The following is a 27,969-nucleotide window of genomic DNA, read 5'->3' on the forward strand; positions in this document are numbered from 1 at the left end:
CTCCACCTCCTCCAGTGCGCTGTACACCGAGCGGCCACCAGAGGGCCCCCTACCGACATTCTTGCTTGGGGCCCCTTGGTACCCTTGCTACGCCACTGTTTGTAAACAAAACAAAAATCAGGTATTGGGCCTTTAACAGTGCAGCCCTAGCTATGGCCAATAACAAGGAGTTTAGATTAAGTGAATAAAATATCTCCATGCTTCACCTGAAAGTCGTGCCCACAGCCATTGTACCGTAACAGTCTGAAAATGGAGAGCGTGTGAGCCTGCAGGTGCTCAGGCCATTGTCACATCTTTACAAATATTGCAACAGTTTTTGTCAAATCACAAAACCAAAACACTGAAACCGACGAGGTTGTAAAAATGACATGGTTATACTCACAAAACAACACAACTGTCTTGTTGTCTCTCCGGGAAAAAAAATCTGTTCAGGAACCTGCCCCACAGAACAACGACATTTTGCCGACATTTGCGTAATATACAGCGTCCCAGTAATCGCAATAAAATACAAGCAGGATTTTAATTTATGAACCGTCAATGCTCATTCCTTTACTTTGGCGTCTAGCTGATCATTACGAGCGCACGGGCTTGTTGGAATACGCGCCTACAAAAAAAAAAACTACAAAAGTTCCGCATTGTGACTTTAAAAATCTAACTCAAACTCTTTTTGGTTTTGTCCGAACACTCTTCCAACACAGCTCAGATCTATCGAAACGAAACGACACCGCATGTAAACTTATATTGATATCGGAGGAGGAAGCAGGAGGGTGAGGCCTTATCCAGAGCCCGTGCTGCTGGAGGTCCGGGAGGGCGCGGTCCGTGAGCCGGTCCGACCGATGGAGAGGAAGGGGCTGGACTCTGACGTGATGACGATGCTGGGGATACGAACGATCGGTCCTCTCGTTACGGGTGCATCTGCAAAATCACCATTCTGTCAGACAAAATGTTATTCAGCGTATTAGATTGAAGACCCTCACGTTAGGACTTTAGGGAAAAGGAGAGGCTTTTTGGGACAATGGGGAAGATCCTAAAATTACTCAAAGGTGCGCTAGTGGCTTGAAACATAGTTCCGGGTCTATTTCTGACGAGAGAAGAATATTGTAACAAAGTAAAAAGCTCAAAAATTTTGATTTCTAATAATAGCTAATTTAAGGAAAGTATTAATATTACAGAGATGTAAATGATCCTGTGTGATAATCTGGAGGCACGACTAAAACCAGCAGCAGAGAAAGTGCTACATTTTCTTGCATAAGTAGAATACTCTTTAACTAGATACAAGTTGTCATTTTAATACTCACTACTGCCACCTCAGGTCTTAGGCGTAACTGCAGGTTCTATATTAAGCTCATGCATGACGGCACTTTGGACCTGAAGTAACAACTTTTTGAGTGACAGTGCAGGATTTTAAAGGCAGTTATGGTGAACAGGTCTGAGCTCATTCTACACATTCGGACATGGCTGGAACATGTAGGGGGAGGAAAATACTCAGTTTTAACATTTTTAAACTATGTCTAGTCCCTTTAAGTAATGCTGTGTTCCAGGATATTGGTAACTGGTACAACAACAACATGTAAACTCAGAGATGATCAGAGTACTCCGAGTAGAGATACGAGATGAAAACAGCAATGGCGGTCCCCACTAGAGAAGTGTAGCGAATGATAAAGCTTAAAGGGGCTGGAAGCAAGTTTGCCATTTTATACTCACTACTGCCACCTCAGGCCATATGTGTAACTGCACCTTCTATATTAAGCTCGTGCATGACGGCACTTCGGGCCGAAGTGACACATTTCTGAGTGACAGTACAGGATTTTAGAGGCAGTTGTGATGAACAGGTCTGAGCTCATTCTTCACATTAGGACATGGCTGGAACATGTAGGGGGAGGAAAACACTTAATTTTAAATTTTAAACTCCTTATAGTCCCTTTAAAGTGGACATGTCATGCATATGGAGCCTGAAAATAGACTTTAAAACCTTATTTTGGGAGCCTCAGCGTTGATATGTTATCTTTTTTCATTTGAAAATATGTCTCTGTAAGAATTAAATAATAGCAATGAAATGTGAAAGAGCTGGTGAAAATCTTGACTAGGGCTCCTCCTGCTGGCCATTGTAGAAATCATTTTCCTAAAAATAGCTTCCAGGTTGGATACGGCGCGTGAGCAGCTCCAGCTTTGCGTGATAAACACACTTCGAGCACAGAACGGCTCAGAGTCGATAATGTTGGATTATGGGCTTTAAAAATGTGGAGGACAGTTTTTTGGATTTGAACAATGACGCGAGTGTAATCAGGAAGTACAGAACGAGGCACTGACGCCATAGAAGAAGAAACAGCTCAATTTAACAGCTTTGTCCGAGAATTAACTAAAAAATGCGTGAATGTTGTTAAATACTACACCAGGTCTGTCTTTGACGTGGGAACAACGTTAACACATGGTTTAAACTTCAAGAAAGTCGATTTTGCAACATGTGTCAAAGGGACTATACAGAGTTTAAAAATGTTAAAACTAAGTATTTTCATGCCCCTACATGTTCAAGCCATGTCCTAATGTGTAGAATGAGCTCAGACCTGTTCACCACAACTGCCTCTAAAATCACTCTAAAAATCACTCTAAAAGTTGTTACGTTGGGTTCGAAGTGCCGTCATGCACGAGCTTAATATAGAACCTGCAGTTACGCATAAGACCAGAGGTGGCAGTAGTGAGCATAAAATGACTAACTTGTATCTAGCCCCTTTAAGTAAAGTGAAATTATCCCAAATTTGTCATTTTTAACTTTGCACTTTTTTCTCACACTTTGGTTAAAGGCACTACACCTGTTTTTTTGTTTTTGTTTGTTTTTTCAAAAAAACATGAAAGAGGAGGACGTGTTAATAAGCATGTTTCACAAGTTTCTATGACCACAAGTTGAACTTCTTTTACGTAAAAAAAAAATGGCAGAGAGCTTGTTCATTCTGGAGAGTTTGTAAAAGAGGATGTTTCAACATAATTCCAGAAAATGCACTTGATCTCTACACTTTACAGGATTAACCTAAATGTTTTCAACACGTTCAGAGAGAAAATCTAAAGTGTGACCGCTCAAGCGCTTGTTGAATTGCTGAAATTGTACAAAGCAACTGGGAAAGGGGCCGGAGAGCTGCTGAAAGCTCCTGAGCTGATGAAGAACAAGTATGATGCCCCCTAGTGGTTGATGTCCAGACATAAGTGAAGCCTGACCAGGACTAATGAATTTCATGGCGGCGATTGTCATCAATACTCACTCCGGGGATACTCCCACGCTCACCCACAGAGGTGTCGGTGTCATAGGACGTCTGGAAGAATAAAACAGACCGTTCAGCTTATTAGGAGACCACCTCACATAACATTTTTCCTCTGTCACAGGAAATGTCACAGCGCACATTCACGCTCCAGTTTCAATGTGATACTCGGCATTAAACGAAACGAGCGGTTGCGGCAGAGGAATTCAATTATAGGAAGGAGAGGGATTTGTGCTCAGAGCAGATTACAGAATGATTATTTTTGATTATCAGAACAAATTGTTTATCTGCAGAACCTTGTGAAACGCAGAGGACTAGACAGAGAACACTCACAAAACAAAACATGCACCAAATGATTAGGGGCATACATTTAGGCCACATTTTTAAAGTTAGCAATGATTTTAGGCTGTTATCTAATCACTTAAGTCTTCTAGTTGGGAAAAGGTGGCATAATCCCTAAACATTACATAATCGTTAGCCTTTTATTGGTTGTGTAACATTTTGTTGTTGTGTTGGTTCTCTATGATCCCATCAGAAAGCACAATGAGCCTCACCCTTCTGGTTTGCCAGATCTGAAAACTAAAACCATTCTGCTGTCAACAAAAAAAATGACTTTCTCTCACTTAATTATTCACAACCAAATCCAAGCATCATTTTTCAGAGAGATCGCACCTTTTCGAAGATGCCCGAGTCGTGGCTCTTCATCTTGCCTCTGAAGCTGGAGGAGGGTTTGAAGTCTGGCATCTCTGCGGTGTCTCTGCCGATGTCGCAGGACACCTGTCGACTGGCGGGTCTGGAGTTCACACTGGTCAGGTCCGCCTCTGTGTCTGTCAGACCCTGCGTGTACACAATGAACTCATCAGAACCACTCCTATTAACCCTCCATAAGTGACTTGGGCTTAGAGGCACAGCTACACTGGCATGTTTTACCTATTCTTCTTAATCAATATTTGAAGCATATGTTAAAGCTGCAGGCAGGAGGAAAAATACACTCCCATGCTTTAATAGTGTATGCAGTACTGCAGTTATCACTTTATTTATGATAAAGATGATTTAAAGTGCATATGACACATTAGACACAATGTTTGCTAAAACATAGTTAAGACAATTATATTTAAGATTTTGCTAAAAAATGTAACCCAGTTTTCTTTAGTTTTTGTGATTTTGATTTCTTTAGTTTTTGTGATTTTGATTTCTTTAGTTTTTATGATTTTGATCGTTATTGGATACAGACAGGAAGTGACATAGATAGAGGCACAATTTTACACTGTTGCCGCGCCAACCATGTTATGTTATTGGGAAATGAGTCAAACTGTTATGAAACTTTACCTCTATCTATGTAACTTCCAGTCAGCAGCTTAAAAATGTAAATAAAAAATATTTTTATTCCCAATATATTTCTTCATTAAATTGCTGTTTCACAGAAATTAAATGATAATTATTACTAACAACAGATGTTTTTCTTCTAAATAAGTCACATTTTGAAAAGGATTAAAACCTGTCATATGCACTATATATAAATACGAGCCTATAATGTGTGAATATTTCAATACAAAGGTCATATCTAAATGGATAATGGTTTTAATCAAGTTCTATCACTGACTGTTTTTACTTTTTTAGTAATTTTAAGTAATTTTACTTTTGTCCTTTTATTCAAATAAATGAGTTGCAGGAGTACTTTTACCAGAGTAAATTATTACCCATACTTTTATAGGGACTCCATTACAAAGATGGCACTGCTGAGACTTTGATGATTCTCTATAAAGGCATCACCTGTCAGCATTTAGTTTTTAGCTTAATCTGGTTTAGAGTTTAAAAGTATGACTTGTTGACTAGTTTAAAAAAGCTGATTCGTTGACTGCCACATGAAGTATAATTTGCAGCCCTGTGTCTTACAGATTCGCTGTCCGAGACAGAGGACAGGCGTGACTTGGTGGTGCCCTGTCTCTTCAGATAAGAGCTGTTGTCAGACGTCTGGCTGGTCACAGTGGAGCGACGAGTGGATATGAAGCTGCTGCTCGTCGAGCGCAGGTCACGAGGATGCACACACAGCAGAGTCCCGAGACCTGGGATGTACTTGGCTAACGCTATCCTGTAAACACACACATAGGAGACCAACTGTGAGATAAACATGCAAGCAAATATAACAAGAGGCTCAAGTGTTGGCACAGTTTGGCAGATGCCTAAACAAACCAAATGGTGGTCTACTTCTAATTGTGCATGAAACAGTTGTCAGCCACAACATGTTCAGTAATGGCTTTCTGATCTATTTCCAAACATTCTTTTAAACCGGGGCTCAGGTGACGTTCATGTTAATTGATGTGTGGCTGTGGCTTTCACCATAATGACTGAGTGGGTGGAGGATTTGTTAAAGACTGGACAGGGTTTGAGGAGGCACATTTTGTAATAAAATTGCTTTTGTAATTATCATTTTCTTTCGTCGATACAATAGCTTTTATAATGCGATAAAAATGTATGTTAACACTTCAAGCAGAACTAAGTAACTAGAGGCCATAAGCGCCGCTGCTGGTGTCGTAGCATGTTGCGGTGTTTTGCTCATTAATTGTCCGTGAGAGTAAAAACTATGCTGACAGAAAAGACAAAGGGACAGAGGGATATTGTACATCCAATTACACAGTGTAGATTATTTTTTAATTCAAACTTGGCTGTAAATACTGTTTAAGTGGCGCTAGCCCACAGCTAGCTTTGCCCCGTTAGCCTGTTAGCATCTTCTTCGTGATTCCATTAGTGTGTATTGCGCCTTTGACCCGGAGGCAGGAAAGTTGCAATTGTGGTTTTCTGGCCAGAGACACCAGGGGAACATGAAAGACCCCCCAATCATCGCATAACACTTGTATTACCCCCAGAGGTACTACGGAAAGGATTTATTAAGGTAAACAAGTTACTTAGTTCTTCTTTAACTACACAAGTAGCTAATCATGTGTTGATCCTTTATAAGTACCAAAATAATGATTAACTTTATTGCTTAGGCCATGAACATGTTTAGACCCAATAAGAAAACTATAGTAAGTAGCAACTTTTTTCTGCAGCTAAACTGTATCACATTGTAAGAGTATTGTAAATTAATGTAATTTACGTTGTGATCTCCCTTCATAGTTAGCCTTCGAACTACAACTTGAAATTTCTGAGGGGCCAAACAAGCATCGTGTAACATTGCTGTTGCACTTTAACCATTCCTGATTTGTTCCTCATTGTAACCAGACTACAGGGTAGGTGCGTTGTGTTACTACAGCGTCTTTAGATACAGACAGCAACACATGATACTAGGCGGCGTGGCCTAGCCGAGGAGGAAGGACGTCTTCTGGCGGACTATAAGCATATTGAGCATAAGAATAGCACAGAATATTTTGTCTCATTCTTGATTTAGTAGAAGTGAAAAACCTGCACTCAAAGCTAGCCGTTAGCATGTAGCATGAAGCTAACGTCAGGTTTACAGCTAGAATTCTCCATTATTTATATTTATGGGCTGAAGTTAAAATATTTTAGTTCTCTCCATGTCTCTGTATCTTCATTTGGTAGAAAATATATCCATAATTCAGCGTTTGTTAAAGTAGTCGGTGTGAAAGACTGCTTCCCCCTCCACTAGCTCCGCACGTGACCATTTATAATAGTTAACCATGTTTAGTAAAACGGCAACATTGCGGTATAAATGATGAATGGAGCATTTACCAGCATTATAAACTTGGTAACTGTGTAGTTTAGGGATTACTTCAATTTAGCCGTTACCTGTACTTTGGGTGTGTGATGGCGTAGATAATGGGGTTGTGGATGGCTGAGGCTTTGGCAATGACGGCGGGCACAGAATTCATGTAGGGCGTCAACATATCTGCATACCTGCAAGGAAAGTGCAAAATATCTGTATCACTTTACACAAATACAGTATAACAATGTCATTTTGGTCTCTAACGAATGGATAATTCACGGACCGTACATTTTTCACAATGTTTGAGGTGTGGATCAATTTACCCTGAAAAGGCTGTGAGTGCGACGGCAGAATACGGCGACCAGGAGATGACATAGAGCAAAATGACAATGAGAGCGATCTTTGCCATCTTCCATTCGTTCTGCATCCGGTGGAAGCCTTTCACCGAGTCCCGCCCGCTGCTGTGACTGTAGGTGCTGCCGTTTATCTTCCCCACGGCACTGACAAAACAACAAAAGGGATTCATATAACATTGCAACAACATCCTACAGTGGGGGGAATAAAAGTACCGGATGCACCGCGAGGTTTCTCAGTAAGTGTATTCCAGCTATGCCACAAATCAAACCATAGGTGCCCATAAAGCCACACTGCGGAACATTCCAGGTTATATGTTGTTCACAACGATTAAATTGTCAAAAAAGCTGATGCTGATATCAAATGCGCTCTTAACGATCAGCTAAACAGGAAGCTGGTGATAGATACAGAAGCCGTCTTTGGGAACACCCACAAATAGCTACGTTCGAGGGGGAAAACTGGAACAACTCTTTCACCTACTGCTCCACAACTACTTTAACACATTGTTAAATTTATGTTTTTTTTCCACCACATAAAAATACAAAGACCGAGAGTGGTTCAACGGTCCATAAATACACAAATAACAGAGAATTCGAACCATAAATCTAACGTTAGCTTCATGCTACATGCTAACGGCAAGCTTCAAGTGCCAGTTTCTCACTTCTACCCATTTGAAAGGGCATCTAGGCTACAGTCGTTATAGGTGCTATTAGCTGGGAGTGGAAAGGGCATCATTTCACCATTAAATAGACTGTAATCCTGTGATTCCTGTGAGATTGATAAAGATGGGAAAGGAGGAATGTCAGAACAATGGTAGAAAAGAAACAACTTTGTCGAAACTGGAAGTTAAACCCGAGGGTCACACAGTAATCCACATGACTGTGTTTACAAAGGATCCTCTCAGAAAAAGGAGATCCAGCTGAAGTTGTTTTTCCAAGGTACGAAACATGAGCAAACAGAGCAGGGCATAGAAAACACAAAGTTCAATCATTTCTGATCAGTATTTCACGTGCATCGCTCTAAAAATAAATTTTGTAAAAGCATAATGTGCTTTACCAATTTTATTGACCATAAATGGATGATGAATAAAGACTACACCCAATAGACAATTTTGAGATGAAATTTGACATTCATGGACATTTATGTTTTGATTTTTTGAATTCCCTTACTTGTGTTACAAAGTTTGATGTCACTTGTATCTCTCAGAAAAACTGTGACATTTTCACTTCCTATAATGCAATATCTCCATCTGTGAGATCAATAAAGTACCATCTTATCTTATCTTATCTTATCTTAATACCCATATTTTGTGACGACAATGGCAGTTGAAAACAGACACACACTTACTGGTTTGTGCTGCGAATTGCTCGGAAGATGAAATAATAGCAGTACATGATGATGAAGAGCGGCAGGAAGAAGACAAAGATGAAGAGCAGCATGGTGTAGGCTCGTACTGACGGGGTGAAGGTCATGTAGTCCCACGAGCAGGAGGTGAGCAGGCCCTCGGGCACGTACGCACCTGGGAGAAAACACAAGTGTGGTCTTTAGTCTCACTTTATGCCAATGGGCGGCATTCATGCGACAAAGATAACACACAGCTTAATACCAAGCCTTTGACTGAATTTGGTTTTGAAAGATACAGTATTTATGATCTGTTTTTTTGTTTTTTGTTTTTCATATAGTGAAACTTGTGCTTGTGTCCATAAAATGCAGTTTAAAGTGATAGTCTGTAAGTTTCACTAAGATAGAGTGAAAGTAAACAATTACATTCCTCCCCTCTTGGACCAGAAAGCCACTCCGAGTTTGCAAAATGAGGAGAGCAAGACAGAATGTCCAAAAGGAAATGATCAAGCTCCCGCCCCCTCTCCCCCGATTGGTCCTGACAGGCCGGTTCACAGGGAAAGCTCGTCTCATTGGTTAAAGTGGTATCCCGCGGTTTCTGATTAGTGCCTGAAATCAGCAAAGGGAGGGACTTAAGAGAAGTTATTATTATTTGTTACCTCAAATTTCAGACCCAGACGCTCACTTGTATGCAATCTATTACATTTGTAAAACATTTTAACTTACAGACTATCACTTTAAGGCGACCTACGTTTAGTTGAAGTTGGAGTGTCTTACTGGGCCTATCCATAGATATAAAGAGAAGAAGCAGCGTTCAATCCTACTGTATGCGGACAGTTAGCACGGCGGCTAGTCCCGGCGACTTATCGGAGTCCGTTGGCCTGCTCAATGTACTGTATATTTCCTATAGCCGTTAGCATTAGCTAAACATCACAAGTTTTTTTCTAGATTTTTTCAGGTGTTGTCATTCAACCCATTGACCAGATTTAGGTCAAAGCCGTGTTAAAAATCATTAATAAATGTACAGACATTTTGAGATTTTACTTTAGATACAAATTAGCGTCTAAAAGCGTCCCCTGGGTTAAACGCTAAATCAAATTCAGTTAAGTTTCTGATTTTTGTGGGTTAGATACACATCCAGTGGCCTCCAAACATCATCTTATAATATGTTAATGATTACAAACCAACCACAGAAATTATATAAATGCCATGAACAGGACAAAACGTACCTCTCCATACACTTCCCTATTCATTTGTATGGGGATGGTACGTTCAATTTAAAATGGGATTCGATGGCTAACAAAATGTGCGCAAAATTTAACCAGGAGCCTGTAGCAATGAGTTAAAATTTTAGTAATCTTTTCTCTCTTTTTTGTACCTGAATAATACATTTTGCGATGATTTTGTAGTTTCGTGATAAGTGATTGTGAAAGCCCAAGCAGCTATTTGATTATTACTTAGGCTACAACAAGTTTTAGCCTTGAAGCTAAAGGCGCTAACAAATGTTAAAACAATGTCACAATCTGAAAGATTTTTTATGGAACCCTCCGCTTGACGTTTATTTAAAGTTTCTTATTTCATTTTTAATCTACGTTAAATGTGGAAAGGAAGTGGTCTTTACCCAACACTGGTCAACATGAAGGTAGCCTAAAACATTTCATGCAGTCTACAGTATATGAATTCCCAGTGTTCCAGTCTGTTTGTGGTGATCTTAATGGATAACACAGGTGAGATTACCACCTTGAGAAAGCCCGATCTCGATGGGGTTGCGATATCATTTCAAGATCACGTGAGGTACAGTAAACATTCGATACTCACTCCATCCAAAGAAGGGCGGCAGACTCCAGCCCAGCGAGTACAGCCAGGCTGCGGTGAGGATGAGCAGGGCTCGCTTCTGAGACAGCATGCCGATGGAGGCCAGCGGGCGCGTGATGACAAAGTACCGGTCAACTGCGATCACCGTCAGCGTGATCATGGAGCAGATCCCGAACAGGGCTCCGCAGAACGCATAAATCTCACAGGCTACAGAAGACACAGACAAAACAGACGGAAGTGCATATGGCAGGTTAGACTAGGACATAATAAACTTTGCTGGGCACAAAATCTGACATACAAAGAGGCAGACTTATCATAAAGCCTGACCTAGCATAGTTATTTTTCACAAATGTCTGCTTTTACTACAGCAGAATACAAATCATATTCCACATTAAGAGTAAAAAAGCTATAGGAAACTAATTGCGCTGTGGCGATTACCTTTCTCTCCAAAGATCCACCTCTTGTGCATGCTGGTGGTGAAGAAGATGGGTGTCTGGGTGACGCACATGAGCAGGTCCGTTATGGCCAGGTTAATGATGAACATATTAGCCGGCGTGCGCAGGCTGCGGCTCCTGTCCAACACACACATCACTGCTATATAAGACCGTCCAACACGGCATACCTCAGCCTGTCCTCCCAACAGTCATGGAGTACTGCCAACACGCAAGCATCCTCAAGAAAAAGTGCTGTATAGACTTTTTCACTGGCCCTCGACTCTTTTTTTTCCTGATAGCCATTGGGATTAGATTAGGGATTAATGCTTTAAAATTAGGATTTAAGTAAAATCCTGATTTGATCTTGGTCTAGGCCTTGTGGTACTTAGATAATCAAATATTATGAGGTTGTATTTGGCATGAAAAGTTTGAGAGCCGACTGTATATACAACAATCACATACATTTGTTCTAATCTAAAGAGGAAGAAAGTTTTATGCAAATTGATGCAAATTCTCAGTCATCCAAGTGGTTAATTCTGGCTGGAGCAGCATAGACACGTTCAGGTTGGTCAAAACACACACAACCCCGTCTGACCTGTACCTGTGCTGTCCCAAAGGAAACGCAGCCCATATAGAATCGTCTTACCTGCTGAAGGCGTAAATAACCAAGAAGTTTCCAATCATGCCCGTGATGCCGATGGCCAGGATGACCGAGCCGATGGTGTAGTGAGCGTGGTCTGGCACGTCCACTGTGGGGAAGGGGCCAACAGGCGCCATGGCCACCTGGAGGAAAAAGATGTAGTATTTATAACATTTGGTCTTTGATTACCAAAATGTTTGTAATGTTGTTGTCGCTAACAATGAAGTCATCATTTTACTTTAAATAATCTCCGTATATGGAGACACTTGATTAGTAAGCACTGCTCCCTTGGTTTTGTCTTTCTTTCCAGAGACCATGGTAAACCCAAGTTCCTATTCTATTTCTTTCATGCAGCAAGATCCATAATATACACGATTCTCCTCCAGGTAAGTTCGTCACACAGAAACAAAGTAATAACATGGTCATCCTTCCTATGACACCTGTATTTATATATATATAAATGTATATTATTCTCTTTAATGTGACATTATATGTGTTCTATGCAATGTGTGTTTGTGCCCTGCCTGTACAACTCTGAAAACAAATCTCCCACTGAGGACAATGAACTAACTAATATAGTTGATTTTTGCCCTTTTTATGAAATTAGGTATACAGGTATTACTTTCTCTAAACAAAAAGTAATCCTCAGATGCATTCTTATACACTGCTGCTCGAGTCCAGACTAGTACCAGAAATATGACCATATTAGCCCAGTGCTCAGGTCTCTGCAATGGCTTCCAAGCGTTTAGAGCACATGTGTCAAATGGACAGTCTGCCATCATCGAGTATGGAGTGAATGAACAATGACTTCATGGAGCACTTTGAGAAACAGAGACACAGGCTGATAAAGCGTAATAAGTGTAACCTGTACTTATGAGGCCACAGTACTTTACAATATATGCGACCCACCATGAGGGCTGGTTTTCGGCCCTCGACACCCCTGCGTCCTGCTCGTCCCAGAGTCAGGACTAAACAGGGTGTGGCTGTGCTTCAGTTTTATGCAGCTAAAATCTGAAACAGTCTTCCAGAAAATGATCCAGGCTGAAAACAGTTTTTTGACAACTCTATTTTATCTACACTCTTCACTTTTATGTATTTCAATATAATGAATTGTGTTTTATGCATTTTATTAGCCTTTTAACCTCTTAACCCCCGCCTTAATTAAGCACATTTTCTCCAGTTTGGCTTCACCCAAATCTAAAAGCTTCTCGACTGGAGACTTTACAGCCTATAGGCCAGTGTCACGCCTCATTTGAAAGCTACAAAACTGATCTAAATGGATCGTTTTCCTTCCACTGTTGCCGTGTTGCAATCACTCTGGTCGCGTTCATATTGGTCTTATTGTTGCTCTACAATCACTTTATAATCACTCTTTAGTTGCTTTTTTTGTCACATTTTTGCCGCTCTTTTGTCACCTTTTCATCGCTTTTTTGTCACTTCTTTCTATTGTTTTTGTTACACTTCTTTTGGCTGCATTTTCATCCTCATTTTTGTGCACACATCCTTATTCTGTAAAAATAAACTTTCCTTATTGCCATTGACTTGCTATACGCATTACTATACTTACTATAGTTGGCTGGCAACCTCCTACAGCAACATATTCTGACAACATGCTGACGCGTGGCGAGATCGAGAGTCCTCCATATGATTGAAACATGTTAATCTCTCCAGAGCCTGCTAATCTGACAGACTTAATGCCCATTTGAGGACTAATACTTCCATGTCCAGAGCATCAGTGTTTCTAATTAACCTGGATCACGCCGCACATCTCGTCGTAATCTCCCAGTTGCCACGTTAACAACTTAAAATGACCACACTCGGAATATCAGATGGAGATAATGACGCACAAGCTGCTTTATAGTTACATGCAGCTCAGAGGAGCTTCATTAAAAGTGTCTGGATTCTGACCCGAGAGGCATTGGATTCACCGGGAATGTAAATATGTTCTCATTGTGTTAGTTTTACGAGGCCGTGTGGCTAAATGGCTAAACGGACAAATTGTGGAAAATGGATGGATACAGCACACAAAAAAATGTGAAAACAAGCTTATACTTTCAGAAAGCGGCATGCTAACAAATTGGTTGGAAATTTGGATTTAATCAACATGATGCTCAGATGATGTTACTTCCTGTATTTATTTGGTCAGGACAATCATATTAAGAAACAGGAGAAGTGGCGTTCGATCCTATGTATGTGGACGGTTATTGAATGTACAGACGTTTTGACATTTTACTTTAGATAACAGTTAGCATATAAAGTGACCTCTGAGCTAAATGCTAAATCATGTTCAGTTAAGTTTGTGCTTTTTATGGGGGTCGGATACACATTCCATGGCCACTAGACATCATTTTCTAATATCGTTAGCCACATAGCATAATTGTCTAACTCATTTTTGTTTTGATTTTGGAAAACATGTAAAAAGACGTTTTATAGGAAACACATTGTTTTTCTCTTATTGCCATTTTAACAATACAGAATGACTTAGGCAGTTATGCTATGTGGCTAACGATATGTTACTGATGCCACAGAAATGATATAACTATATCTCGCCATGCTTCAATATCATAGAAATCAGAGAAATGCTTTTAGCTATTTGAGCCTGTTCCAACAAATACATACGTTTTGTTAGCCAACAGCTCCCTGACCTGTTTAAATTGAGCGTTCTATCCCCATACAAATGAATAGCGAAGCCAGGCGCAATACTAAAGCATGGCGAGGTTTAGTGGCCATTTAATGTGTATCCGACCCCACAAAAAGCATAAACTTGACTGACGATGATTCTGTTTTTAGCTCAGAGGACTCTTTTAGACGCCAATTTGTATCTAAAGTAAACTCTCAAAAGGTCTGTACATTCATGAATGATTTCTAACTAGGCTTTGACCTCACCTTCATGTGGTCGACGGGTCAGCTGAAAACATCTGGATCTTTTGTCATTTGCGCTGATTTATGGCTAATGCTAGCGGCTATAGGAAAAATGCATTTGCCAACTGTCCGCATGCGTTATGAACAAACGCTTCTCCTTTATATTTATATGTCTAAAAATACTATAAATGGCCTCCCTTTATGTGAAGAGGGTCAAAACAAAATGTTGATGTCTCCATGTCATGGCATTGCGCATCGCTACTGCGTTTTTAGATTACCTACATTGCTCTTAGTAAAGCTTATTGTTTGATGTCAGAAAGCGTGTATCGCCGTGTATATCATCAACACAATATTTCCATTTTATTCTGTGACATGAATTTTAGGACCAACCAAAGGCCCTACAAATCATCACTCATAGGTCCAACTTTGTATGTTTTATCATTTGTCATCTGATTCATAGATTCAACTTCTTTGATACTTTAATTTACTTTAATTTAACTTTTTTTAATATTCAATGACAATCTTATCGCTGCTAACTCTGCTACGCGTGTCTGATAGATTAGTGAGCAGACATGGGCTAACACGAGGCACTGACCCATAGAATGGGATCAAATGTAGCGGCTCCCTCCCAGCTGCACAGCGGATCATCGTCAAAGCGGGAAGTCTGTGACAGTGACAGACGAGCAGTGACAGGAAGGTGTCGGCGCCCAAGGACGAACACCATGTGGCACCAAAACACCAACAACCCCAGCTGGAAAAGCAAGTCAACTCGATCACAGGGAGAAGCCATCATTGGAATGGTTCCCACGGCTAAACCTTAATGAATTCATCCATCCATCCATCCATCCATCCATTTTCTTCCGCTTTATCCAGGGCCGGGTCGCGGGGGCAGCAGTCTCAGCAGAGATGCCCAAACTTCCCGATCCACACACACCTCCTCCAGCTGTTCTGGGGGGACCCCGAGGCGACACCAGGCCAGCTCGGAGACATAGTCCCACCACCGTGTCCTGGGCCTTCCACGAGGCCTTGTCCCACTAGGACATGCCTGGAACACCTCCCGCGGGAGGCGGCCAGGAGGCATCCGAAACAGATGCCCGAGCCACCTCAGCTGGCTCCTTTCGACGTGAAGGAGCAGCGACTCTACTCCGAGCTCCTCCCGGGTAACTGAGCTCCTCACCCGATCTCGGAGGGTGCGCCCAGCCACCCTGCGAAGGAAACTCATTTCGGCCGCTTGTATTCGCGATCTTGTCCTTTCGGTCATGACCCAAATCTCATGACCATAGGTGAGGGTGGGAACGTAGATCGATCGGTAAATCGAGAGCTTTGCCCTCCGACTCAGCTCCCTCTTCACCACGACAGACCGATACAGCGACCGCATCACTGCTGACGCCGCACCGATCCGTCTATCGATCTCACGCTCCATCCGTCCCCCACTCGTGAACAAGACCCCGAGATACTTGAACTCCTCCACTTGAGGCAAGGACTCCCCACCGACCTGAAGAGGGGAAGCCACCTTTTTCCGGTGGAGAACCATGGCCTCGGATTTGGAGGTGCTGATCCTCATCCCGGCCGCTACACACTCGGCTGCAAACCGCCCCAGTGCGTGCTGAAGGTCCTGGTTCGTTGAAGCCATCAGAACAACATCGTCCGCAAACAGCAGAGATGAGACCCTGAGGCTCCCAAACCGGACACCCTCCGGCCCCTGGCTGCGCCTAGAAATTCTGTCCATAAAAGTAATGAACAGAACCGGTGACAAAGGGCAGCCCTGGCGGAGACCAACACGCACCGGGAACAGGTCTGACTTACTGCCGGCAATGCGAACCAAGCTCCTGCTGCGGTCATACAGGGAACGGACAGCCCTTAGCAGAGGGCCCCGGACCCCATACTCCCGGAGCACCCCCCACAGGGCACCACGAGGGACGCGGTCGAACGCTTTCTCCAGATCCACAAAACACATGTGGACTGGTTGGGCGAACTCCCACGAACCCTCGAGTACCCGATGAAGGGTATAGAGTTGGTCCAGTGTGCCACGACCAGGACGAAAACCGCATTGTTCCTCCTGGATCCGAGGTTCAACTATCGGCCAGATCCTCCTCTCCAGCACCCCGGAATAGACCTTACCGGGGAGGCTAAGGAGGGTGATTCCTCTGTAATTGGAACACACCCTCCGATCCCCCTTTTTAAGGAGAGGGACCACCACCCCGGTCTGCCAATCCAGGGGCACTGTCCCCGACCGCCACGCGATGTTGCAGAGACGTGTCAGCCAAGACAGTCCTACAACATCCAGAGACTTAAGGTACTCAGGGCGAATCTCATCCACCCCCGGAGCCTTTCCACCAAGGAGCTTTCTCACCACCGCGGTGACTTCAGCCCCGGTGATGGGCGAGCCCACCTCCGAGTCCTCAGCCTCTGCTTCCTCATTGGAAGACGTGACGACGGGATTGAGGAGGTCCTCGAAGTACTCCTTCCACCGCCCGACGACATCCCCAGTCGAGGTCAGCAGCCCCCCACCCGCACTGTACACAGTGTTGGTGAAGCACTGCTTCCCCCTCCTGAGGCGCCGGATGGTTTGCCAGAATCTCTTCGAGGCCGACCGATAGTCTTCCTCCATGGCCTCCCCGAACTCCTCCCAGACCCGAGTTTTAGCCTCCGCGACCGCACGAGCTGCAGCACGCTTGGCCTGCCGGTACCTCTCAGCTGCCTCAGGAGTCCCACAAGCCAACAAGGCCAGGTAGGACTCCTTCTTCAGCTTGACGGCATCCCTTACTTCCGGGCGCCACCACCGGGTTCGGGGATTGCCGCCGCGACAGGCACCAGAGACCTTACGGCCACAACTACGAGCAGCCGCATCGACAATGGAGGAGGAGAACAGAGTCCACTCTGACTCCATGTCCCCCGCCTCCCCCGGAATCTGGGTGAAGCTCTTCCGGAGGTGGGAGTTGAAGACCCCACTGACAGAGGGATCCACCAGACGTTCCCAGCAGACCCTCACAACACGCTTGGGCCTGCCAGGTCTGACCGGCTTCCTCCCCTGCCAGCGGATCCAGCTCACCACCAGGTGGTGATCAGTTGACAGCTCCGCCCCTCTCTTCACCCGAGTGTCCGAGACACGCGGCCGGAGGTCAGACGACACAACTACAAAGTCGATCATCGACCTCCTGCCTAGGGTGTCCTGGTGCCACGTGCACTTATGGACACCCTTGTGCTCGAACATGGTGTTCGTTATGGACAAACTGTGACTAGCACAGAAGTCCAATAACAGAACACCACTCGGGTTCAGATCGGGGAGGCCGTTCTTCCCAATCACCCCCTCCCAGGTCTCACTGTCGTTACCCACGTGGGCGTTGAAGTCCCCCAGCAGAACAATGGAGTCCCCAGTCGGAGCACCATCTAGTACCCCTCCCAGGGACTCCAAGAAGGCCGGGTACTCTGCACCGATGTTGGGCCCGTAGGCCGAAACAACGGTGAGAGACCTGTCCCCGACCCGAAGGCGTAGGGACGCGACCCTCTCTTCCACCGGGGTGAACTCCAACACGTGGCGGCTGAGCTGGGGGGATATGAGCAAACCCACCCCAGCCCGCCGCCTCTCCCCGCGGGCAACTCCAGAAAAATGGAGAGTCCAGCCTCTCTCCAGGAGTTGGGATCCGGAACCCAGGCTGTGCGTGGAGGTGAGCCCGACTATATCTAGTCGGTATCTCTCAACCTCCCGCACAAGCTCAGGCTCCTTCCCCCCCAGTGAGGTGACGTTCCATGTCCCGAACGCCAGAAGCTGTGCATGCGGACCAGGTCGTCGAGGCACCTGCCTCTGACTGCCACCCAGTCCTCTCCGCACCCGACCCCTACGGATCCCTCTGCGGGTGGTGGGTCCACAGGAGGGCGGGCCCACGTCGTCCCTTCGGGCTGGGCCCGGCCGGGCCCCGTGGGCAGAGACCCGGCCACCAGACGCTCGCGTTCGGGCCCCAACCCCAGGTCTGGCTCCAGGGTGGGGCCCCGGCTGCGCCATGCCGGGCGACGTCACGGTCCTTGAATATTGTACGTCCATAGAGATCTTCTGAACTGCTCTTCGTCTGACCCGTCACCTCGGACCTGTTTGCCATGGGAGACCCTACCAGGGGCATAAAGCCCCAGACAACATAGCTCCTCGGATCATTCGGGCACTCAAACAACCCCACCACGTTAAGGTAGCAGTTCATGGGGTTGTAATGAATTCATGGGTTAAATAATTAGCACGGATCAATTTGAAATCACTAACTGACCTGGCTTGTTGCACAATGTGACTACGCTACTTCCGCTAACCTGAAGTAGTGTGTGGCTGTACTTCATGCCCTGTTCATTCCCTACCAGGATTAGCTGATCACTTAGTATGTCTTAAAGGAATAGGCCACCGTTTTTATATACTAAAATATGTTCTTACCTCACTTTAGTCGAGTTAATATATCCCCGTCTGGTCTTTGTCCGTGCGCTCTGTCACGCAAACGGAGCACATACGCAGCCTCTCCCACATGTCACATAGCTCCGAAAAAGCTCACGATAGAAGCTACCAAGCTCTTCCACGTGTTCCCTATTTAAATAAAGTTACGTGAAGTGTTTTCATGCGAAGTATATTTACACAGAAATGTAACATGTCGATTTTATAAGCAAATAAAAAGGGGGACTATATTGTGAGGCGTAATGATACGAGGAGTAAAACGTCCGCGCAGTAACTCCTAAAGGTTATTGACGGAAGTGAGCGAGGGGAAGTCTTTAGGAGTTACTACGCGGACGCTGTGCTCCTCGTATCATTACGCCTCACAATATAGTCCCCCTTTTTATTTGCTTATAAAATCGACATGTTTCATTTCTGTGTAAATATACTTCGCATGAAAACACTTCACGTAACTTTATTTAAATAGGGAACACGTGGAAGAGCTTGGTAGCTTCTATCGTGAGCTTTTTCGGAGCTATGTGACATGTGGGAGAGGCTGCGTATGTGCTCCGTTTGCCTGGCAGAGCGCACGGACAAAGACCAGACGGGGATATATTAACACGTCTAAAGTGAGGTAAGAACATATCTTAGTATGTAAAAACGGTGGCCTATTCCTTTAAATACATGAGGTAGGATGTAAATACTTCAGTGGCAAATCGCAGATTTGCCTAGAAGCTAAATAGGGTTAGCGTAGTCACATCGTGTAACATGCCAATACTCACAATTACGATTACAGAGCAGTATATACACTGCTCACAAAAACTTAGGGCACACTCAAAAAACACATCCTAGATGTCAATCAATTCGATTTTTCGGATGAAAATCTTTATTCATAGTGTAGGGCAATGTGTTGAGAACAAAATAACATAAGAATGATAAATGGAAATCAAATTCTCAGCCCCTGGAGGCCTGGATCCAAAATTATAGTCAAAATCAAAGTGACAAATCAGGTCACTGGTTGATCCTAATTCTGTAGAAATTCCTCCAAACGAGTCTGTATCATCCTCAGTAGTGTGTGTGGCCTCCACGTGCCTGAATGCACTCCCTACAACGCCTGGGCATGCTCCTGATGAGACCACGGATGTCCTCCTGAGGGATCTCCTCCCAGACCTGGATTAGAGCATCAGTCAGCTCCTGGACAGTCTGTGGTGCGACGTGGCGTTGATGGATGGACCGAGACATGATGTCCCAGATGTGCTCTATTGGATTTAAGTCTGGGGAACGGGCAGGCCAGTCCAGAACATCAATACCTTCATCATGCAGGACCTGCTGACACACTCTTGCCACATGTGGCCTGGCATTATCAGGCATCAGAAGGAACCCAGGGCCCACAGAACCAGCACATGGTCTTACAATAGGTCTGAGGATCTCATCCCGGTACCTAATGCCAGTCAGGGAACCTCTGGCTCGCACATGGAGGGCTGTGCGGCCCTCCAATGAAATGCCTCCCCAGACCATCACTGACCCACCACCACACCGGTCATGCTGGCTGATGTTGCAGCAGCAGAACGTTCTCCAGGGCGTCTCCAGGCACTGTCACGTCTGTCACATGTGCTCAGGGTGAACCTGCTCTCATCCGTGAAGAGCACAGGGCACCATTGGCCAATCTGCCAATCGCTGTGTTCTCGGGCAAATGCCAATCGGGCTGCACGGTGTTGGGCAGTAAGCACCGGCCCAACTTGTGGACGTCGGGCCCTCATACCACCCTCATGGAGCCGGTTTCTGACCGTTTGAGGACCAACATGCACATTTGTGGCCCTCTGGAGGTCATTTTGTAGGGCTTGGGCAGTGCTTCTCCTGTTTCTCCGTGCACAAATGAGCAGATAGCGGTCCTGCTGCTGGGTTGTTGACCTCGGTCGGCCCCCCCCAGGTCTCCTGGTGTACTGGCCTGTCTCCTGGTATCTCCTTCATGCTCTGGACACTGCGCTGAGAGACACAGCAAACCTTCTTGCCACAGCACGAATGGACGTGCCATTTTGGATGAGCATCACTCCCTGAGCAACTTCTGTGGGTTGTAGATGCTCCTCATGATACCTCTAGTGGTGAGAACACTGGACAAATGCAAAAGTGTTCCAAAAATACGGTACAAAGGATGAAGACAGGGAAATGGTCTGTGGTCACCACCTGCAAAACCATTCCTCTTTTGGAGTGATTTTGCTAATTGACTCTCATTTCCACCTGTTGTCTGTTTAATTTCCACAACACCAAGTGAAACTGATTCACAATAAGCGTGGCTTCCTAACTGCACAGTCTGATATCCCAGAAATTTGACTGACTTGGAGTTACATTGCGTTTTTTGAGTGTGCCCTAAGTTTTTGTGAGCAGTGTACTATAAAGTATTTGGTTACTCTATCTCCACTGTGAGTAAATCTGCCAAAAGCTCCATTTTGACACAGACTGACTATTGAGTTAAAGTTAACGTTAAACTTCAATCATTTTTTCTCGCATCTTTTCATAAGAAATTCTGTTGTTTCATCTCAGTTGAGTGTGTACTCTCTGGATTTTTACACAAATGTATGTTTTGTTGGATTACTTCAACTCTAAAACCTTTGGGTGGTTATTTATTAAAGCGCTTGTTGATGCAATTATTTGTCTGTCTGTTTGCCTTTGTGACTGCTGTGAAAACAAATTTCCTCCTGTGGGACAATAAAGATCTATCTATCTATCAATCTAAATAGCGAGTGCAAGATGGAAAAGAGAATATTGCTATTTTGCCATTAGTTTGCTAAGAAGTGTGATATGTAAATGAGAGAATGTTGTGTGAGTACAAAATGTGGTGAACGCAGCATTACAAGTGACAGGAGGGAGAGGAGTCCAATCCACTCATTCGCACAAAAGGATGCGGCAAAATCTGATCGTCTGGTGAAACACCGTCTGAAAAGAGGAGTGAAAAAGCTTTGGTGCAGGGCAATGCAGCCGGTGGTTGTATGAAATGCCTTGCAGAGCCCAGGCATTCCGATCAGAGGAATTATATGCTCTCCTTCAAAATCCGACTTCATTATCCAAATACTTTCTGTTCCGTCAGCCGCCAGTCTCAGCCTTTTGCACACGCTCATGTTTCTAAGTGTCTGGGAGCGTGACCCGTCGTAAAGCGCGGTGTCGTCATCATCATCACGAAGTCTGCGATATAAACCCGTGCACTTACAAATATAAAAGCCTCCATCAGTTTTCCTGTTTTACAACGATCTCTGCTGAAGAGGACTGCTCCGACAGCTTAGTGCGATGACCTTAAACCCCATGAGTAAGAAAGTAAGAGCTCTGGGGTGAAGTGGAATGCAACAATAGTGCAGGAATCCATGCTTTCTGTTCTTTTTCATGTTCTTTCAATTTGAAAGTGAAATTTGCCGTTTTGTAATCTGAAATCATGTTTATGTAATAATGGAAAGACAGTATAAAGTAAGAGAGTAAAAGAGCCGGACAACATTTCAAATTGGCCTTGAGCGCCGTCTGCAGGCAATAGTGGGAACGACAAGTGGAAACAAGCTTGCACTTTCAGCTGACGGTGCACTAGCAAGTCGATGGTATGGTATGGTATGGTATGGTATGGTATGTTTTTTATTTAGACAGGGACAGTGTACAATTTAACATTGACCAAAAGGAAAGATGCATTGTACCAGGTTATAGCAAAAATGCTCATTTCCACCTGTAGTCCCTGGGCAGGTTGATGTTACAGTACAAAAACTGATTTTAAATATAGATGAATACTCGACCATGGATTTATACGTTTTGACATCATTAGTTACATACATTTTAATTCAAATAAGATTGGAACATTAGAACATTTTCTACCGATCCTTTTTCTAGGTGAACGGTCGCTCCCACATGACGTTGTTACAGATCATGACTGCAAGTTTGTTTTTCTAGAAGCCATTTTTTAGTCAGTTTTTTTAGTAAGTTAGTGTGTTCCACTGACCCGTTGCGATCACAGAGAAGGCAGATTTAGTGAAGGCAGTTTTACATTTTGAGACGCTGCATTCTCCTCTAGAAGTGGATCGAGTAGTTCGAGTCATTTTGTCAGCACATAAAGTTATATTTTCTCAGGGGAGGTGCAGTGACTCCATGAATAATTTTAAAAAGTAAGCAAACATTAGAGTAGAATATTAGGTTTTTAAAATTCAAAATTCCATATTTATGGAGGACTGCTCAGAACAGCTCCGGTTTTGGATAATGGGTCCGTTTGTTGTTTCATCTATGTCACAACAGATCGGAGCACAACAGCAGTAAAAGTATAACCAACCAGTAGAGCTGACAGATATTGCGAATGATTTACTTTTCATGCATTGAGCCGCCCCATTTTTTGGTTTGTACATTTTTTCTCAATACTTTTTTCTGTTTTTTTTTTTTTTCAAAAAAATGTCCCCCCAATTTTTCCTAATTTTTGCTACATCCATCCATCCATTTTCTTCCGCTTTATCCGGGGCCGGGTCGCGGGGGCAGCAATCTCAGCAGAAATGCCCAAACTTCCCGATCGACACACACCTCCTCCAGCTGTTCTGGGGGGACCCCGAGGCGACACCAGGCCAGCTCGGAGACGTAGTCCCACCAGCGTGTCCTGGGCCTTCCACGAGGCCTTGTCCCACTAGGACATGCACCTCCCCTGGGACCCGACCAGGAGGCATCCGAAACAGATGCCCGAGCCACCTCAGCTGGCTCCTTTCGACGTGAAGGAGCAGCGACTCTACTCCGAGCTCCTCCCGGGTAACTGAGCTCCTCACCCGATCTCGGAGGGTGCGCCCAGCCACCCTGCGAAGGAAGCTCGTTTCGGCCGCTTGTTTTCGCGATCTTGTCCTTTCGGTCATTACCCAAATCTCATGACCATAGGTGAGAGTGGGAACGTAGATCGATCGGTAAATCGAGAGCTTTGCCCCCCGACTCAGCTCCCTCTTCACCACGACAGACCGATACAGCGACCGCATCACTGCTGACGCCGCACCGATCCGTCTGTCGATCTCACGCTCCATCCGCCCCTCACTCGTGAACAAGACCCCGAGATACTTGAACTCCTCCACTTGAAGCAAGGGCTCCCCACCGACCTGTAGAGAGGATGCCACCTTTTTCCGGTGGAGAACCATGGCCTTGGATTTGGAGGTGCTGATCCTCATCCCGGCCGCTTCACACTGGGCTGCAAACCGCCCCAGAGCAGCTGAAGGTCCTGATTTGTTGAAGCCAACAGAACGACATCGTCTGCAAACAGCAGAGATGAGATCCTGAGGCTCCCAAACAGGACACCCTGCGGCCCCTGGCTGCGCCTAGAAATTCTGTCCATTGCCTATTTGTGACATTTCTGTTTCATGTGGGCAGGTCTAGCCAACACAGCTCAGCATTTTGACGGTTGCCATAGAATTCTAGTCCGCATCAACATTTTTTAATCATAGGCTGTTTAGAATGTTGGGACGTCATCTGTACGCAAACCTACAAAGAAAATGGTTTGCAGTGTGTAAGGAAACCTAAGCCCAAACCTTTCTTGTAGCGATATCTTGCTTTGGAAAGTTAAATTAGGTGGACATTTCTGGAAAAATACCCAGCATCCCTAAGATGATCCGGTGGCTCGGTCAGAATATCCAGATGGCACAGACACCTGCTGGAGGAGTTCATTAAGGCAGAAGGACTTCAAGGGGCCGTCCCATCCATATATTCATACACGCGGGGGGATCCAGCTGTTTTACAAGGAGAGATGTATCATTACCACATTTTTTCTGGCGCGTATTGCAATGTAGATTAGCAATTTAAGATCTTGAAATGCAGACTCGATCGCTGCACACATTTGAGAGATATGAGCACACTACATGCGTCACATTATGTCCTAATGAGGAGTAAAAGCCTGTCAGACATACACATACGTACATTATCTCTGTGACACTGACAAAAGGTCACATTTCTCATTACAGCCTTTTCACGGATCTGCCGGTTTTATCTAATCGGATAATGGCCATTCTGCACCTATGAGGGCTCGTATGAGGGTGTCTGGAGACAGGAAGCAGTCATGACTTGTAAAATGTGTATATAAGGAAAAAGTATCTACATAACATAAGGATTGTCCGCTCATGTTGAAACTAATCTTTCGTTGCTACCTAACCCTAACCCTAAAACCACATCTTGACCCTCAAACAGTCCTTTAAATAAGTGAGGACCATCCAAAATGTCCTCACTTTTCAAAAATGTCCTCACTTTTCAAAAATGTCCTCACTTTGGTCCTCACAATGTCGTACTTATAAGAACACACACAGCCCCTCCCCTTCGTGCACACCATGTGTCTCCATCAGCGATTATCCCTGGAAGCGTTGAAGCTGTGCCTATTTAGTGCAGAGAAGACGGCTAAATTCACAAAAGGTTGGTAAAAAAAACAACAACACTGATGTAGATGCAGATTGTAGATATTAAAATGCAAAATGTGAGCTATTTTTCATATAAAGACAAACATGTCATTCCCATTACTGCCTGCAGAGGGTGCTTCAGGTCAATTCTAAACCATGACCAACCCGGCTTCTCACTCCTTTGAATAAATGCTCAAAACGAAAAGTATGATTGCTTTATTGGATCCCTTTTTAGACTTAGACACGTGCCTGCCCTTATTAATTCAGTTTTCTTTTGTGAATAGATCCCACGTTGTAGATATGAGTCCCGAGTGAATTTTTCATGAAGTGTTGGACTAAAACTAAAGGATGAGAGCGCGTATCAGCAGCCAGCAGCTCTTGTCAGTTTGAATTATGTACTACATTGTACCTCGTGTACAAGCCGCTGACCCACATTTATCCCTTACTGTAATTACAGCTCAGATTGATGTGGATGGGATTAAACTTTTCACAGCTTTCACAATCACATTTTATTACTCATGGTTTCCCATTACACCTGCCGTTACTGTGGCCTTCTGATGTTTCAAGTCTGTAAAGTGAAGAGAAAACTGAGTTGCGTGACCGTAAACAACAATCACTTACTACAAGTTATTTTTCTGGAATTAAAATCACCAAAGGTCCGCCACCACCGCGGCTGCATGCCAAAACCCAATCCTTCAGTACAACAAACACATGGGAGGTGTGGTCTTTGTATGAATGAATTAAACTTTATTGTCCCACTCGGGGAAATTAGCTCTGGGCACGTAGTGCAGACACAGCTGAAAACATACAGACAACAACTAAAATATAAACTCTGCTTTATCATTTTTTGGACATTTGAGCTGCTACCTGCAGCACAAGGAGCTGTGCACGACAAAGAGCGGACTCCAATGACACACGGGGGGTTCCTGGAGGAGCCGTGCAGAGCAACTCGTCCGTGTCAAGGTCCAAACAGATCAGTAACAACAGCCAAAAAAGCAGGCGTGCCTCTTGTGGGAGGAATTATTGTGTTCTGTACAGGGAGTAAAAAAGATATGCACTCCCTGGGAATGTGAGGCCTTCGATTTACCATTCTCCCTCACAGTCGACAGAAACTGTTTTAAGGAGTATCATAGTCAACAGGACAATCAATAAAAGAAAAATCAATGTGCAATAATCGGTCTCTTTCTTGATTTAATAAGCTTTTGTATCACTGGTGGTATCTGTAAAGTTCAGTAACAAAACTGCAAAACAGTTTTGGTATAGTTTTTAACTTGGACATCATTTGAGAAGTTGAGAAGAGCCAGTCCCAGCCTCCATTATGTGTAACTTCTACAGAGGGACAATAGAGAGCATCCTGACCAGCTCCATCACTGTGTGGTTCTTCTACAGAGGGACAATAGAGAGCATCCTGACCAGCTCCATCACTGTGTGGCACGGCGTGAGCACTGCCTCCTGCCGAAGGAGCCTCTAGCGCATCATGAGAGCAGCGGAGAAGATGTGTGGAGCCCCTCTCCCCTCTATTAAGGAGATGTACTCCACTCGTCTCACCCGCAAAGCCATCAGAATCGCCAGGGACCCTTCGCACCCATCACATAATCTCTTCAAGGTAATGCCTTCAGGGAGGAGACTGCGGAATCTACGGGTCAGTTCCAGTCGACTGACGAACAGTTTCGTACACAGGGCCATTGGGAAGCTGAACTTGCTAGCTTTTTTTCGCTTTTTTTCTCTCGATACCACTACTTTAACATACCTGCTTCTCGGTACCGGTGCATTATTTTAATTGCAATAAAATAATGTGTATAAACAAAAAAAAAGAGAGGGAAGATGTTTTTACCTTCTGAGTTGCTGGGACAGACCAGATCCACATCAGGACACCGTTTTCTTTCAGCAAAACTTTTCTAAACACACTGCTGTTCGTCAAAGTGAAAGCACCTCACACGTCAAAGATCTGTTACATAGTGCGAACGCTCACTCTGTCCCTAATAATTTACCAAAACTGTTCCAAAAATGGCTAAGTGAGCGCTCACTTTATCCAGAAACAATCTTTGATCCCAAATGGCTCTGGTGCTGCCATTTGGTGCAGCTGGAGTTTAGTAAACAACAGCAGTAACTTCAGGCTCTGCAGCATGCGTCTGTCGCTAAAGGGAAATACTATAGCCGATGTGTTTCGTGTTGTCACTGCTTTTCTCTTTGTCTAAGAACTCTAGCTTCTTATTCAGTCCTGGTTTAGTCCTGGTTTTTAACCAGCTTAGTGGTTTAGTTCTGGGTCGGACCGCGGCTCTGCCATCTGTAATAATGACTAATGTGTTAGTAAGAGCTGGCTTCGCTTTAAGAAAACATCTACATTTGCACTGAAGCTGCTCATGAGTTCAGGTAACTTTTTTACACTCATTGCGGATCATTTATTGACATCTGGAGACAAAAGTACCGAAAAGTTTTTCGATACAGCCCCCTACCGGAGCTTTACGGTCAGTACTAAGCAAAGGTTCCGCTAGAGTTTTTTTTGGCGGCCACTTTGGCCGGCTGGGTCGTAAAATGTCGGCCATTCGCAAGAATTACCGGCCATTAAAAAATATATACATAATGGACGTGGCTTATTATCAATAACAATCTACATTTAGACAGAGCGCTACACAAGTGCTTTAGTGGGTCCCAAAACACTGTTATTTCTAATTAAAGACTGACGTGAGAAAAATGTAGCAGACGGTGGAGCAGCAGGTGTCACGCGGATATACACCACTCATATGCACTTTAACTCAGACAAAAAGTAGCCGATATCTACGACCCTAACGCCGTCCTTATCCAGGTCTGACCAGCTGTACAGCGAGG

At 44.4% G+C, this 27,969-nt stretch overlaps 1 protein-coding gene across 2 annotated transcripts in view; it reads right to left on the minus strand.

The window, feature by feature from the left end:
- Nucleotides 1–564: 564 nt before the first annotated feature.
- Nucleotides 565–27,969, minus strand: part of LOC306965477 (melanopsin-A-like) — a 40,542-nt gene continuing 13,137 nt past the window's right edge. Inside the window, exons 2-11 of one of the 2 annotated variants that reach the window (XM_079559942.1) lie at nt 11,506–11,642; nt 10,864–10,997; nt 10,429–10,632; nt 8,617–8,788; nt 7,239–7,415; nt 6,999–7,106; nt 5,148–5,343; nt 3,924–4,088; nt 3,255–3,305; nt 565–931 (exon numbers count right to left, since the gene is read on the minus strand). In XM_079559942.1, the coding sequence (XP_079416068.1) occupies nt 776–931; nt 3,255–3,305; nt 3,924–4,088; nt 5,148–5,343; nt 6,999–7,106; nt 7,239–7,415; nt 8,617–8,788; nt 10,429–10,632; nt 10,864–10,997; nt 11,506–11,642 (1,500 nt within the window). In that variant the 3' untranslated portion in view covers nt 565–775. The remainder of the gene's footprint in view (nt 932–3,254; nt 3,306–3,923; nt 4,089–5,147; nt 5,344–6,998; nt 7,107–7,238; nt 7,416–8,616; nt 8,789–10,428; nt 10,633–10,863; nt 10,998–11,505; nt 11,643–27,969) is intronic. The other variant, XM_079559943.1, reaches the window with a different exon arrangement.

Source organism: Gobius niger (genome assembly GCF_951799975.1).
Source record: "Gobius niger genome assembly, chromosome: 7".
NCBI classification, from domain to species: domain Eukaryota; kingdom Metazoa; phylum Chordata; class Actinopteri; order Gobiiformes; family Gobiidae; genus Gobius; species Gobius niger.